At 38.3% G+C, this 16175-nt stretch overlaps 1 protein-coding gene across 8 annotated transcripts in view; it reads right to left on the reverse strand.

The window, feature by feature from the left end:
- The window catches only part of RALGPS2 (Ral GEF with PH domain and SH3 binding motif 2), a 134195-nt gene that overhangs the window by 26807 nt on the left and 91213 nt on the right, over positions 1 to 16175 (reverse strand). For all 8 annotated transcript variants that reach the window (XM_087731432.1, XM_087731433.1, XM_087731425.1 and 5 more), the window contains 5 exons: positions 12945 to 13082; positions 11941 to 12031; positions 9169 to 9236; positions 8360 to 8495; positions 7374 to 7525 (listed from right to left, as the gene is read on the reverse strand). In XM_087731432.1, the coding sequence (XP_087587558.1) occupies positions 7374 to 7525; positions 8360 to 8495; positions 9169 to 9236; positions 11941 to 12031; positions 12945 to 13082 (585 nt within the window). The remainder of the gene's footprint in view (positions 1 to 7373; positions 7526 to 8359; positions 8496 to 9168; positions 9237 to 11940; positions 12032 to 12944; positions 13083 to 16175) is intronic.

Raw genomic sequence — 16175 nt, forward strand, 5'->3', positions numbered from 1 at the left:
TACTGCATCATGAAGTCATTTTTTTATATTTAAAGTAGGCTGATACATTAAAATTTTATCCAAAATAAGATTTTGATGGCAACTGTATTAGCTTTGCTAAGAAAGTTATATTTCAAACACTGTGCTAAGTACTCTACAGAAAGATTTAAAAGCTAGTATTGCTTTTTAAAAATGCAAAACAATCTAGAGCAAAAGAGCTGAAATGTTGTCTTTCCGAAAGTGACAATCCTTGTTACAGCATCAGTACAGTTACAGAAGTTAAACCAATTTGGGGGATTCATAAACAAGAAGTTCCATTTAAAAAGTTTAATCTACACAGAAATTGCCATTTACACTTTTAAATGCAATGTTAATTTGAAAAAAAGTGGGCCAAACATCACAGCTATTGATTTAACATTTATGTCGATGCCTATACAGGTTTTAAAGAATTGTAAGAAAAACCTGGATGAGGTTGAATTTTAGCATTTGACTAGCCCTCTAACATCTATATAGAACATCTCTAACAGGACTTTTTAGCTTCTAAAAAACTCTAGGAGATTTTTTGCACAACAAAAGTTCTGATACTAGAAAAAAAAAAACAACCCACCCTTTTCTGAAACGCAAAATAATATACATTACATCCCTCCCTCCAAAACAAAACAGAGGTGAAAGGAACTGTTTTTAACTTAAAAGAAGTTAGATGTCTAGCCAAATTCTGTTTAAACATTAAGTGCACTATTTGACTATCACCTCAACTGGAAATATTTCATTCATTCAGTACTTCAAAAATATATCACCTTCTTAAATTCTTCTCAAGTGTGTACTCAATATTTGAGTTTTTCCAACAACCTCAAGCAGGTCTTCAGGTTAAACTTAATAACAAATCCTAGGTAGTATAAGTCCTTTCTATTAAGTAATGTTCTACACAAGTTTTGGCTTTATGTAAGAAGCCACCTGACACAAACCACTACCTTTCTAGTTTTCTTTATTGCTGATAAAATTAAAAATTTCTTCTACAGGATAAAAAAAAAAAAAAAAAAATCAGAGTTGTGTTTATCTTTATTACATAATGTGAAGGCTTTTTCCTGTCTTAGGAATAAGAGCAATTAGCAAAATGGTTTTTTTCACTAACTGTGCTGATGATTATCTGAATAGTTTCAGGATTGTTTACACAGACCTCTAGTACTGCAGCTGAATACAGACGTGAATTTTCTGTTTGCATTTGTAGATGGGCATATACATATCTCTATGCTACAGCCACACAAACAGCGTGAGGCTAGGTTCATAGTTACGTGATAAGGAATGCCTATACCATTGCATACCCATTCCCCCCGGTCACGGCATCCACTCGTTGCTGAAAGTCTGAGGATATTGAACATTTAACACAGGCTTCCTTTATCCAGCAGTTAGTCCCCAAAGTTAAACAGGTGTTAATATAAACAAACCAACCCCAAAGAGTTTAAAAAGTATTCAGACTAAAAATTCTTTCCCCTTCTCAAATCTGCAACTGACACTCTCTTGGCTCCAGTTACACAGTGTTTCCAGAGCTCTAGTCACTATAGGTGGTGACTGACCTGATAGAGCTTGAAATTCTAACGTGAAAAAAACAAAAAAAAAAATGGTCAAGAGGCCTGAACATCAGTTGCTGTAGCACAATACAGCCCGGCTAACATTATGGAGATGGACTCCATGCCCTAAAAGTTATGTTCTGCCTTGTTGAGTTCATGACCATACTGAAAATCCTCATCTATATTTAACTAGTTCATTACCATTTAACTATTGTACAGTAAAGTTTAAATAGCTCAACTTTGGCTTGCTAGTTAACCAAATAAGAACAGTGTGAAGACTAGCAAATGACTCAAGCAATACAATGCCAGGGAATCTACACAAACTTTTAATACCATCATTGATAATGAGTTTCATCCTGAAAAACTAACAAAAGCAAATAACCAAATGGATAAAGATGGGGCAGAAACAGGAGGTTTGTACAACTGCATTAATGGCAAAACACCCAGAGCACATGCCTTGGACCAAAAAAATACTAAGAAGGATTGGGGAAGAAATGGGGTGTTGGAATTCCTGTATATCCCTCTCCTCCTCTCCAATCCAGACACCTACATGTGCATTTTTAACCTAAAGTATTACACAGCTTTTATATTTACCCTATCACTAATAAAGTAGTAGTTCACAATAGCAAAACAGGGTATCCACATTCAGGGCAAGAGACAGGCACCTATATACTCATTTAAATGGAATATTAAAAAAAACCCCAACAAACCCAAACATATTTCTTCTGCCTGAAACCCTACCCGAACTTTGATCTTCTGACACAGACTGCTGATGACTTGGAGTCCCAAACAGCTGAACAGTATACTGCAGGGTAAGGAATCAAACAAACACTGGCTGTGTATAGTTCTTCCCTACTGTATAGGCTGCCGAAAACCTGAAAGTAAATGCATATACTGTGTACCTACATCTATCCTTCATTTATTTAAAGAGAAATATAATCCCTTGTAGAATTCAAGTACTTCAAGATGGTGACTTAGAGGAATTCATTAAAACGCTGATATTCTTGTATGCAATTTTATGCCAGTTTAGGTTTGAAAATGTACTGTTCTTACAAAGGCACTTTCTTACATTAATTCACGCTGATTTAAAATACCTTTATTTGACTCTGCAGCATTAATTTCTCTGATTACATTAGAATAAAGGCTCAAGTTATTCTTAAGTGATTGGAAAACACAAATGAAGGCAAATGTTCAAGAGCCTTAGTTTTTCCAGAGCTTTCATCCATATCATTGTAGATTAGGAAAAATAAGTGGGGAAAAAAGAAATAGTTTGAGAAAGAAAACACTCCAAAGTTAGAACAGAATTTGCATCCAACACTGCTACAAACACAATCCATAAATGTGTTTTCTTTGAATTTTTAAACACCTAAAATTACATTCTCAATTTCAGCTGAGTATTTCTGTGCTCATACCTCGACATGTATTCTTAAGTGGTATACATGTGAGACCGCACCCTTAAAAAAAAATCACCTTCTAAGCAAAATTACTTTGCATCCTGTACATTAGGTGCTGTAAGAGGAGAAAAGCCACACAAAAGCAATATATGAAAGGAGGTGTCTATTTTACACTGTCCCTTTACCTCTACAGAATTATTTGGACAATTAGCCATTGTAAACACATTCAGCTCCAGAAAAGAAATTCAGTAATGCAGCTGAACCAAATAATGAGAAATGGTAGAAATCCAAAACTTCTGAGAACATTAATGAAGAAAGCTGAACATTGCTGCAAAAATACTTAAGAGTACACTTAAGGAAGGAAAGAATACTTTAAAAGTATAAGAAAATCAGGGATTATTAGAAAACCATGTATTCTTAAAAAAAAATCTTATTAATAAAAGGAAGTTTCATGCTATTTCTGAGTGGAACCACAATCTAGTAAAACTATCTTAATTTATCCTACTTTTAGGTGACGAGATGGCAGCAGGCAAACAGATGCAGCAGAACAGCTGGGAAGAGTGTGGAACTGGTTCCTTCAACCCAGCCAAGAGCAATGCTTAGATCTCAGAAGGGCAAGCTCACTCTTTTGAATGAGCGTATACAGTGACCTCATCAAAACGGAGGGATCACAGAACAAAACTATCTTGTAGCTTTAAGACTTACTCATAGCAAGTACTGGGGGTTCTCAATAAACTTTCACTGCAAAGTAAAAGCATCTGTCCCAATTTACTAAAATTCTGGATTGCCTGCACAAAACAGACATTTTCAGCAGTATTCATGTGTCCATATTTTCATATGTTATCTGTCAAAAGTCTCTTTGCAGTCAACAGAAATAAAGTGGGATTTTAAGGACACAAGTCATATCATCTCTTTTTAGCCACCCACCTAAGAATGAGATGAATAATAGCGTCAAAGATCTTAATTCTCTATGTGATTATAAAGAGCTCCAAATGACTAGCTCAAATGCAGCTGTCTAAATTATGAACGTCTAAAACTTAGAAGACACTATTTCCTCTTGTTACATTCCTGAATTCAAGAGAACATTTCCCATCTAACATTGTATATATGACTGGCCAAGTGTTTCTTCCTTCTAATTAGGATAGCCTTGGCAGTGCTAGAAGATTTCTCACTTTTGTTCAGATAACAAGCACCTGTCTTATAAAGTAAAATGGCAACAGAACCAGATGTACATCTCCCTTACTCTAGCATAATATATGACTATCTGCTGCACACAATCTCATAGTTGTAGGAACAAGAACTGTTTTGACCCAAGCACAAGAAATGAATATAATGGGGGCTATATCTTTAATTTTTCTTGAGTTTTAGGGTTTTGCAGATAGAGTTGAATGTACACAATCAGCCTTCAGACTCTGAAATTAAGAAAAGAATCTGATAAAGATCTCTGACCATGGCTGTTATGTTATAGATAGGCCTATTTTCAGGAAATCCCATACCTGCGTCACTTTCTGCATTCCTGCTACTTTAGGAATCAATCAGTGCAAAGAAAAATATCCACTTAGTGTATCCTTTATATCTGAAAGATTAATTACATCAGTCTTTCCCTGCACAACATAATCAAAGTTGTCCATCATCACTTGAATGTGTGTTTTTAGTTTAGAGACACATGCACTGCTGGATTAACTGCTGTTTTAGTATGCTTATATGCAGAACAGAATTTCATCCAGCCATGAATCTCAAACCTAGTGATGCTCTAGCTGATCTCTATCACAGATTGAAAGCTTCTATCACAGGGATAGCTGAAGAAACCCAAGCGGAAGAGTCCTGATGTATCTGAAGAAGTTGGTGTGTTCACCAGTAGAAAAAGAAACAGTACTTTGATCAATCTTCATAACATGCCTATAAATTGCTTTACTGAATTGTAAATGGACTACAGTAATCCGTTTACAGCAAAGGCAACTCAGACACGAGGCCTGATAAAAAAAATGCATGAACTCAAACGCTCTAACGATTTAGATAAAGCATCATAACAGTACAGTGCTGCATACAAACATCCTATAGACACTGTTGTTACATTGCTGCTTTTTTAATATTTAATGTAGAGGCAGATTATATCAGATCCTCCAATATGAAAGGACTGGAAAGGTCTGAACACCTCTGAGCCCTCAAAACACAAGAGTGATTTAAAGTAGTATTACAGTCATCTTTAAGGTCACATTCAAGGTGCTGGTATATGAGAAACTGTCCATGTTTTGAAGAGGGATCATTTATCCAAAAAATTAAGTCCTATATAGGCTTATATCGAAGAAAAGGTAGTCCTGTTTCTAGAGCAACAGGTTTAAATCCACGTTTATGGGCAAGGTGAGGAATAACACTCTCTTCAGTACACACATTCAGAATAAGTTTTCTTGACTCTTTTGAAGTTGTGTTGTAGAATACTGTAAACCTTCTCTCTGCTGCAGTGACCGTACTATTTCCAAGTACTGAGTAAACAGACTACTTCAAACATGACGGAGGAACGTAGCAGCTTCAATCAACTTCCTTAAATCCTGCTGAAGCAGCAGTACAGAATGCCAGACAACTTACATTTCCAAGAATTCTTTGGTAATAGATACTGCAAGCCTCCAGAACTTACTCTCTTCCTCCATATCTATTTCTAGCACCTCTACTAATCTTTTGTGTCATTGAAATTTTCATAATCAAGAAGCAGCAAAAATAACAATGATGCTAGACTGTCAAAACAATGATAAAATTCAAGTATCTGAGTGTGGGGAGGCTGGAGGTGGAAACGAATGGGAGAGAAGTTCTAACCACAAATGCTGGTCTTACACAAAATGCACACGCTTGCCGTTTTACAAGTGATTTATAGAAGTCTTCTAAAGTGGCAATTTTGTTCCAACTTGCAAGGGTGACTACATCAAGTCGATAAGGTCATGCCTGAGCTAAGCAAGAGAACAGAATTGAAAAATTCAGAGATGAGACAAAGTAGGAAAACCCTGTATTCTCCAAAATGTCTAGATGGTGACTGGTTCTTAATTGTACCTCATGAAAAACTGCTTGTCAGGCCTGGCAAACCTTCCCTGTTAGGCTCCAATGTAGGTAAATAAAAAATTTACCCTGGAAAAAAGGATCAAGTGCAGAGAAGTTTCTTGGATATTTAGACAGAAAACATCAGTAAAAAACTGCACTGGGAAAAGGGCAATGCTACATCTCAACAAAGGTGACAAAAGTTTGGTTCTCCTGTACTGTGCAATCCCTGAGAATGCAAGCTGTCTGTATGCTGACGAGAAGTACCATTCCTGGTGGATGATTTTGAAATGGCAAGCTTTGCCACAGCAGAGAATCTGTAGAAAACAGACAGGCAATGCACATTTAATAGTAGAAGCTGTCTGATGTGAACAGGTTCAAACTATTTTGGTCTAAGCTAGTTCCACAGATTTATTTATTAATGTAATTTTTTTAATCTATTGCCTCTAAATATTTGACTTTTTCCACATAAAAAAATATATTTAATGTTTGCTCAGAATATGGCCTTCTTCTCAAGAAAATACATGAACAGCTCCTGAAAGAAGCATAATTTGAAACTATGTGGTCTTGCTTCTCTCCATGAAGGCTACAAAGCAAAAATGTTTTTTAATTTTAAGTTATCCCAAGAAATGCGCAACACTACAAAAATCTTGTATTACCATAAAAGCATAAAAACTCAACACCACTGAATTCTATCAAGCTAATAATTTTGAGAAAAAGGACTGTGATAGAGGTTCCATTTCTCAACCCTGGCTGCAGTTAGATGGAGCTGGGAGGCACTTGCCCTGCCCTCCCTCCACTTTAAGGCTCTGTGTGTAACAGGAAAAAAGAGCAACTACCATCACATAAGGAACTCAGGAAGCAGAAGTTCTCAAAAGAAGAATACCCTAAATATTTGAAGATAAATAACTTACCAAAATGGAGTAGATTCTGACATTTTGAAGTAGCTGAAAGTTAAATTGCTATCTACTCCTGACAAAATTCAGGAGTATTTAGAAATTATGCTCTTAAAGACTGTCAGCAATTTACAGTTCTCACTATCAATTCGATATGGCATTTTAAATAGAAATCCTACCACAAGACATTTTTAGTTTGGATTTATTTAGGGGGGAAAAAAAAGAATAGGAAATGGTACCCTGCACTTCCCTCCACCTCCATCATGGAAGAGGAGTATCATCAGAGGTCGTATCGTTAAAGAGGATTAAAAAAAAAAAAAGCTACTTTTTTATAATTTGTCAGTTCATGCTGTATAAATTATGCTTCCCTTCACCTGCATTTCTCAAATTTATTCTAAAATAGAATTGTAATTTTAGAACAGTATCGCTGCTAGTACAATTGCCAACTAATCATGCTAAAATCTTTATTAAAAGACCATGTACTGCATAGCTATGTTTACAGTTCCTACCTATTGAAATTCCACTAGAAAGGGTGGAGCTTTCTGCCTGCCCTCGGGATGGGATGTGAGGCTCCATGACACTGTCATCCAGTAGGTGCCTTGGTCCTGCGTTAGGGAATGTTGCGCTTTTAAATTCAGCCGTATTCATTTTGTGTATGAAACTAGAAATGAATGAGAATAAAATTGTTACAACATTATATTTGATACATTTCAAAAGTTGTTGCTTTAACATCCTGAAGGATTGCATGCAGTGTGTTCTGAACACCAAACTGAACCATGGTTCAAGTCATAAGCAATGGTGCACAACCTATATTATCTATAGGAATTGCTAGTCTTAAGACTGTACAGCACTCTCAGAGCAAAGAGAAAGTCAGGAGTACTTTAAAAATTACTTTCAATATCCTAAGGTATTTTTGTCTTACGATAACACTTACATAATTGAACTTTAGAATTGCATTCTAGCTCATTAAAGGTAAACTTACACAATATAAGCTAAGAGATGAATTACTGAATAGCTACAATCTTGCATTTTGGAAAGATGACAAGGGAATTGATAATATAATGATCATGATATTAATTAGAAGTACACCTACATAGAAAAAACCTGAAGCCATTACTACACAAAGTTATATGAAAGTCTACAAAGGAGGTCTCACTATAAAAATACCAATAAAGCAATTATTTCGGTTTGAATTTGAAAGAATTACACTGGCATTGAGTTGCTATAAGTGATAGTTTTGTCATTCAGAAAGAGCCTATTTTGTCTAACTCATTGGCTATTCTTATCATCATAACAGCTTCCAGTCTTCCTATTTTGACTAATTCTCTTTGGTTGGGATACTACCATCATAGTTCTGAGCTTGCTCTCTTGCCACATATTAGTCTCTAAGTGAAGTACTGTGTACAAATTATGCTACTTTTTAAAAGCAAAGGTTTTGTATTGAAAGATGATACGTTGCAAAGCTTAGGATTTTCAGGTTAAATAAAATGCTGACTTGTATCCCAAACTGTGACATTTCCTATGTCCATGTGGTATCAGGTTCCTAGGCGAAGGGGGTGTTGGTGGGAGCAAGGCTCCTTCAGCTGCAACATTTTTCCGTCCACTTTGTGGAGACGCTCCGACTTCAGAGCCTGGGAACAAAAAAGACATTACTCCCGAGTAACTTTAGAATTACTGCCAGGGTTACTTCTCAGAAAATTGTGGAAGAGTTGCACAAAACTTCCTGAACTCAATTTGTAAGAGGTAGCCTGTAATAAAACTCATTGATATACTCATATTGATAATTAAAACCCCTGTACTTTATGGTTTTTGCACAGGATTAAAAATAAACACACTTATTTCAAATAAACCATCTAGTTATGAGTATTTTCTAAGCCCTAAAGGTTGTTGCATTAGCTACATTGGCATTAAACAGATCCCACTGATTCTACATTTTAAAACTCCTGCCTTCAACCACTTTTGGCATTGATGAAAAATAATGTACATTTTTGGAAGCATATTATACCATGAAAAGTTTAGATGAAGGCCCTTCTGTCTAGACACAACAAAGAATGAATATTTAATAACTCTTCACCCCAAATGACACTAACAAGTTAGTGCCACAATACATACAAGAACCTAAAAAACTGACTCAATTCCTTGAAAGAATTTCTTTACAGATCACCTTTAGACTTTTTATTACAAATATACAGTGTTTATACTTCACACTTCTTTATTAGCCTCAGGCAAATATTTTCCACCTTTGCAACTCAAAAATAATGCACTTGACAACCTGAAGTCTTCTCACATTTATTAAGCATTTACCTACTAAATCTTCTCTGGAAGCAGCAGAGTGGGGGGTGCTGGTCCCTGGTTCTATCTTTAATGAAAGTCTGCATTAAAGAAGCATTAGAAATTACTTTATTAGGAAATAGAAGCATATAAAAGTAAGTATTTGAAAAATTATTTTTTTAAAATTTACAATTGAAAGCTGCTTATTTCTATAATTGCAAGAAACACTATGAAGTTGATACAAACCATGCATAGTTATCCTTAGCATACACTATTTCCAAACATTCTTTTTTTTTTATTTTTTGGGGTGGAAAAACCCCTACTACCGCAACAGGGCCCAGGATTCAAAAAATGACATGCTAAGGCATAATGTAGTAAATGAGTCTATTGCTTTGGTTCCTATAGACCAGGACAGGTCTGCAATACCAAGCTGAAGGAGGACCAGACTCAAGAGCAGAACAGCACAGCCCTGCAACCTCAGGCAGCCTGACACAGATGGCACAGCCAGCCACAAGCAGCCACGCAGCCACCAGTTGCCATCTTCACCCTCTGTGAGCAAAAGCTGAACCTGAGCTGTTAACAAGGTGTGGCAAAGTCACAGGACAAAGGAGCAGGGGAAGAGGCCATTGCTCTGTGTTGGCACCACCCTCCAAGGAAAACATAGCCACAGATAAGCCAGGACCTACACCGCCCTAGGACTGCTCCTAGATACATGAAACTCAGTGACAATACCACTACTCTAGCATAAAAGCTGGGAAGAATAAAAAGCATACAACTGCTCCCCTCACCTTGGCTAAAATATTTATACTACTACACTTCATATTTTAATAATTTCTGTCAAGTGCACTAGTGTACCAGGCCAAGCCTTTTGTCTTTACTGGTCTAAAAGTCAAAATCCTGCTTTTGCGTTTTGAAAAACACATTATCAATTTGACTGCATCCATAATTCAAGCTTTTTCTACAACAAGCCCTTTTTAATGCCATTTCCAATAGTACCACAAAGAGGGAGGACTCCAGGAGCAGAGAACTCCAGGAAGATCGAACATATCTTGTCCACACAAGTTTGCAGAACTACAATCTTTGAAATTAGCAAGGTTGGAAAAGCAGCTACTTAATTTTGGGGAGAAAAAGTTCGAAGTTTGACAGCGTCTCTCCCTCCCATCCCCAGAGAGTTGAGCAATGATTCATTAAAATGTTAAAATTTAATTTTTTAAAATAAAAATCAAATCCTTTAGGAAGAAAAAACATGTATTCAAGTCACAGTGGCTGTTCTCTACCTTCAGCCTTTTTGCACACGCCTGAGGGGATAAAAAGTAAAATAGTCACTTATAGTAAGAATAGTTCTTCAAAATACACTCTTCCCCCATAAAAAAAAAAAAAACCACTCGGTTTGGAGATGTACAAAACCCACAGGTGTAAAAACAGACTTTCTGACTAACAGCCATGTTTCTGCATTACGTGCAACTGTCTCCATTCATTTCCCTGCTATCAAAACGTGGGTTGTACAGGATGAAGAGACTGTAGCTCCTTCAGCAATAAAATTCCCACTAGTAGCGAGTCCTACCTAGTGAAGGTGGAAGAAGATAGAGTCTGGAATTCATGAAAACAATATGCCACTAAGAAGCAGACACTGCAATTAAGAAACTTGGGTTTGGTTGGTTTTGTTTTTTTTTCCTTCAAATGTTTGACCACAGAGCTTTACTCTCAGTGATTAAGCAAGCAGTACTTTCAAAATCAGGCTATAGAACATTTCAGCAAAAAGGTAAAGCTGGATCCTTGCATGTGAACATGCAGAGAACAGTTTACAAATCTTAGAAGGGAACCCAAGTGTCTGAGCCCTTGTTAACTGTTCTTTGACATAAACTAAGCGTCCCCATTCACTGCCTTTTAGTAAATCCAAGTTAGGGCTACTAAATGGTAAACTGTATTTGTTCCTCTACTGTGTGCATACCCCTCCCACCATTTGAATGTAGCTACACAAACAACCAATTCAACACAACTGAGGTGACAAACTTCCAAGGCAGGCAGGATAGGAACGGGTGGGGAACCTCCACAAGCAGATCAGCCAGTGAACAAAAACTTTCTTCATATGCAACAGATTTGCTTTAGTTTTTTTCCTGTCCTCAGGGCTTGTTGCTGTCTCTTGCCAGAGATTTCTATCCCCCAGTTTTGCTGGATGGCAAATCACTTAATACAGTAATAATCTTTTAATTAAGGAAGCAGAAACCTCTGTTTTGGGTGGTATGCTGGGAGGAATGGGCAGGGACACAGATGGACAATATCTTGCCTCTCTAAAATCAAGTGTTTACATTTTACACTGTATAACCTACTCAAACGAAAAAATATAATATGAAAGTGAAATATATAGGCAAGCGAAAGCCTGAAGTCACCCTCAGTCAGAACCTGGGACTGGACACACAGATGACTTTGTTCTGCTGAAAAATGACATAAGCTATATCCAATCATGGGATCCATCTTATTGACTGAACGGTGTTACACTTGAGCCAGAATTACAGAGTCTTCGTTAGCGAACACTCAAAGAGGTCTGCAGATCAAATCAACAGAGTAAACAGACCTGAAAGCTAGGGCTTGATGCAGTCAGGCATAGAAAAGGAAGGCGATATGCCATCCAGCATGCTGAAAATTGTCTTGGGCACAGGACCCTGCTGTAACCTCACTACTTGCAACTGGTGCATCTGAGACGCATAATCCCCCGATACGAGTGCAATCTTAGAAGTGACAGGCTTTGTGTTATAAAAGTTATTTTATAATGAGTTACAGTCAGTTATAGCATTTCACACTTACTTGTAATTGTCATCTTCTACGAACTTTTGTAGTTCTTCTATGTACTGAACTGAGTTTAGATATTTTTGGACATGAGGCAACAGAGGAATATCTGGAGAACAGATAGCATTCATTATCACCATACCACTCCTTGGTAAGCCAAGTTATTTTCCAGAAACTATTTAAACAGAATCAGATCTCCTGGCTTTTTATGTGAGATGAAGATATGAACTACAGTCCCTACTGATGTTGAAATTTTTGTCCTTCATAGCAATTCTCATGCGTTGAGCTGACATTCCCCACATCCATAAAGCCAGGTATGTGTCCCCCCTAGAGCTGCCCTGTTTATCAGAGCACATATCAGGGAAAAGTGAGAGAGCGCCCCTGGTCAAACTGAAGTCCCAAACCTGGAGGGTTGGATCTGAGACTCCTTCACAGCCTACATTCTTATTATACTGAGCTTTCAGACAAGCCACAATCATGTGCTAATTCACATTCCACCATCACAAATGCAGCCTTATGACTTCACTAGAACTTGAAGAGGACTGTGAGGGAGACCACCTTTGGAGAAAAAATACATTATCTGATATATGAACAGAACTATAAATGTCCAAAAGACAAGCTGAACACATTTCATTAGCTCCAGTAAAAGTACTACTCCAAAAGCAATCCTACTATTTTTAGAATTCATAGTCATAAAATTATGAAATACAGGGATACAAATTTATAATGGACTAGTAAAACTACTGTTAAGAACAACGTATTCCCCATTTTTCAACAGAAAGTATGTACTGCAAAAATGCGTGATGTAAGAAAAGGGCAATTTTATTCTGTCTCCTCACGCTGACACTCTGTCATAACCAACAATACCAGAATAAACTTAGACTTTTGGGCTGAGAGCGTGAGGGAGAGTGTTAATGGTGTTCAAATGGGTTGGGCCTTACTTACATTGCATTACAGAAGACAAATATTAAAGCTTTTAAAGTTGTTCTCTTTAATACTGCAATATTTACATACTGGCTTACCATATTCACATGACTGCTGTAAATCTGAAATAATTCGAAGAATGTTGTTCATTAAATTTGTTCTTTGCTCGCTTTCCAGAATGCTCCCTGTTGATGGGTAGGCAGAGTCAATATACGTCAAGTCTGACAGATAAATACCTGAATAAGATTAGAATGAAAAGTTTCTTTATTTAGTGTCTCCTATTTAGCAGAAAAACCACACAAACAGTATGTTGAAAAATTTTGCTTTCATTGACTAATGTGCATGCAGGTTGACAACAGCATTGCCTCAGAATATTATTTTGGATTTACCTGAGAAATCATTTTAACAAGATCTCCCAGAGCCTTCAGACCTCAGAGTAAAACAGTAATAATGCTTGGACTTACAGGAAAGTACATCACCGTGCCACCCTTGTCTGGGATTGAATCTGCACTCAATCACTTCATCCTTAGTTTTGTCAACCTTATCTCAGCTGTATTCACAGATGCTGAGGGTCCGAGTACAGCTAGGTTTCTGTATGCAAGCTTTCATTCTCTATACGACAAATCACAGTGGGAGGCAGAGAGGATCCTTTCCCCCTGCATCACACTAGGCGTGTACTAGCTGACTTTGTCTTTACTAGTGCCATTACTTCTATATCTAAAAGTAATTACAAGGATATGCACACCTACTCATAAACCTTATCTTCTGCCATATCACCAATTAATTATTCCTTTGACAAATATGAAGCATACTAAACACACAATGCTAACATACATGATCAAAATTACTCATGATTTTAGGAAGTCTACTACTTCATTCCTCCAATTTAGCAATTAAAAAAAAACAGAAGGAAAAATTATATTATCTATAACTCTTCAAGTTGAATAGAAACTCAAACTCAACTTGCAGCAACGTGGGAAAAGTTAGCTAGGCAAAATGCGTACTCAGATTGAAATGTGGTATGAATCCTGCAGTTCATGTTAACTGTAACTCCAAAAATCCAACCGCCTCATAGATAAGTCCCTTCAACTCTTCTACCTGCTTTCTTCCCCACCACCATTGTAACGTTACTAGTCTTTCAATGCCTTAACCATATAGAGAGGAAAATCTTCCTCCTTACATACTAATGCTATAGATAAACCACTTATTTTAATTCTGAATTCAACTCAATTTCTGGAACTTCACCTAAAGACTAATCATTTTTGTCTCAACTAAATGAAACATAGTTAGTGACCTGCTACACCATGCAGACACACACAAGTCTATGGGGCCTGACGGCATCCACCCAAGGGTACTGAAGGAGCTGGCAGAAGTGCTCACCAAGGCACTTTCCACCATCTGTCAGCAGTCCTGGCTAACCGGGGAGGTCCCAGTAGACTGGAAGTTAGCAAATGCGACGCCCATCTATAAGAAGGGCTGGAAGGAGGATCTGGGGAACTACAGGCCTGCTGTCAGTCTGACCTCAGTGCCGGGGAAGGTTATGGAGCAGATCATCCTGAGTGCCATGACGCAGCACGTAGGGGACAATCAGGGGATTGGGCCCAGTCAGCATGGGTTTATGAAAGGCAGGTCCTGCTTGACTAACCTGATCTCCTTCTATGACAAGGTGACCCGCTTAGTGGATGAGGGAAAGGCTGTGGATGATGTCTACCTGGACTTTAGTAAGGCCTTTGACACTGTGTCCCACAGCTTCTCCTGGAGAAACTGACTGCTCACGGCTTGGATAAGTGCACTCTCTGCTAGGGAAAAACTGGCTGAATGGCTGAGCCCAGAGGGTGGTGATGAACAGAGTTAAAGCCAGTTGGCGACTGGTCACAAGTGGTGTTGCCCAGGGCTCAGTATTGGGGCCAGTCCTGTTTAATATCTTTATCAATGATCTGGATGAGGGGATTGAGTGCACCCTCAGTAAGTTTGCAGATGACACCAAGCTGACTGGGAGTGTTGATCTGCTGGAGGGTAGGAGGGCCCTACAGAGGGACCTGGACAGGCTGAGGCTAACTGTATGAGGTTCAACAAGGCTCAGTGCTGGGTCACAACAACCCCATGCAACACTGCAGGCTTGGGGAGGAGTGGCTGGAGAGCTGCCTGGCGGAAAAGGACCTGGGGGTGTTGGTCGACAGCCACCTGAACATGAGCCAGCAGTGTGCTCAGGTGGCCAAGAGGGCCAATGGCATCCTGGCCTCTATCAAGAATAGTGTGGCCAGCAGGACCAGGGAGGTGATAGTGCCCCTGTACTCTGCACTGGTGAGGCCTCACCCTGAGTACTGTGTTCAGTTTTGGGCCCCTCACTACAAGAAGGACATCGAGGTGTTGGAACGTGTCCAGAGGAGGGCAACGAAGTTGGTGAAGGGTCTAGAGCACAAGTCTTACAAGGAGCAGCTGAGGGAGTCTGGAGAATAGGAGGCTGAGGGGAGACCTTATTGCTCTCTACAGCTACCTGAAAGGAGGTTGTAGCAAGGTGGGAGTCTGTCTCTTCTCGCTAGTAACAAGCGATAGGACGAGAGGAAATGGCCTCAAGCTGCGCCAGGGCAGGTTTAGGCTGGATATTAGGAAAAATTTCTTCACCGAAAGGGTAGTCAGGCACTGGAACAGGCTGCCCAGGGAGGTGGTTGAGTCTCCATCCCTTGAGGTATTTAAAAAACATGTAGGTGTGGTTCTTAGGGACATGGTTTAGTGGTGGACTTGGCAGCACTAGGTTAACGGTTGGACTTGATAATCTTAAAGGTCTTTTCCAACCTAGACGATTCTATGATTCTATATCCTGACCAGCTCTGCTATTAAAAGGAATTGCTCTTCATCCCCTGCATCTTCCACAAGATATCTGAATAAAGATATTTTTTAAGTTTGTATTTTTTTTCCACAAACTTATTTCAGTAACAGGCAATTTCTAAAATTATATTTTGCTTCACTCTCAGCCTTGTATAACCAGAATCATAACAAGAAGTTTGGCTTTACAGGTGGAGGACTATTAATACAACCTCACAAGAACAGCAGTTGTGTTTGTATAGCACCTAGCCAGTACAGTCCTTAAATGCGAGTTGGAAAACTCTGGGCATCACTCCAAAATCAACACATACACACGCGTGTGCACACACACACACAGAGAAACAAATTAAAATACTTGTGGTTGAAAGGTGACATATAAAAAAGTGAATAAAAAGGTATTACACATGACCTGATATACTATTAAATTTCTCAGTTTTCTATTCTGCTAGAATCAGCTTATTAAAAAACAGAAAGGATAATCAGAAACATCAGATAGCATAGCA

This window comes from Nipponia nippon, unplaced genomic scaffold (assembly GCF_047370975.1).
Source record: "Nipponia nippon isolate SJK-2023a ecotype South Korea unplaced genomic scaffold, ASM4737097v1 scaffold_5, whole genome shotgun sequence".
Classification (NCBI taxonomy): Eukaryota; Metazoa; Chordata; class Aves; order Pelecaniformes; family Threskiornithidae; genus Nipponia; species Nipponia nippon.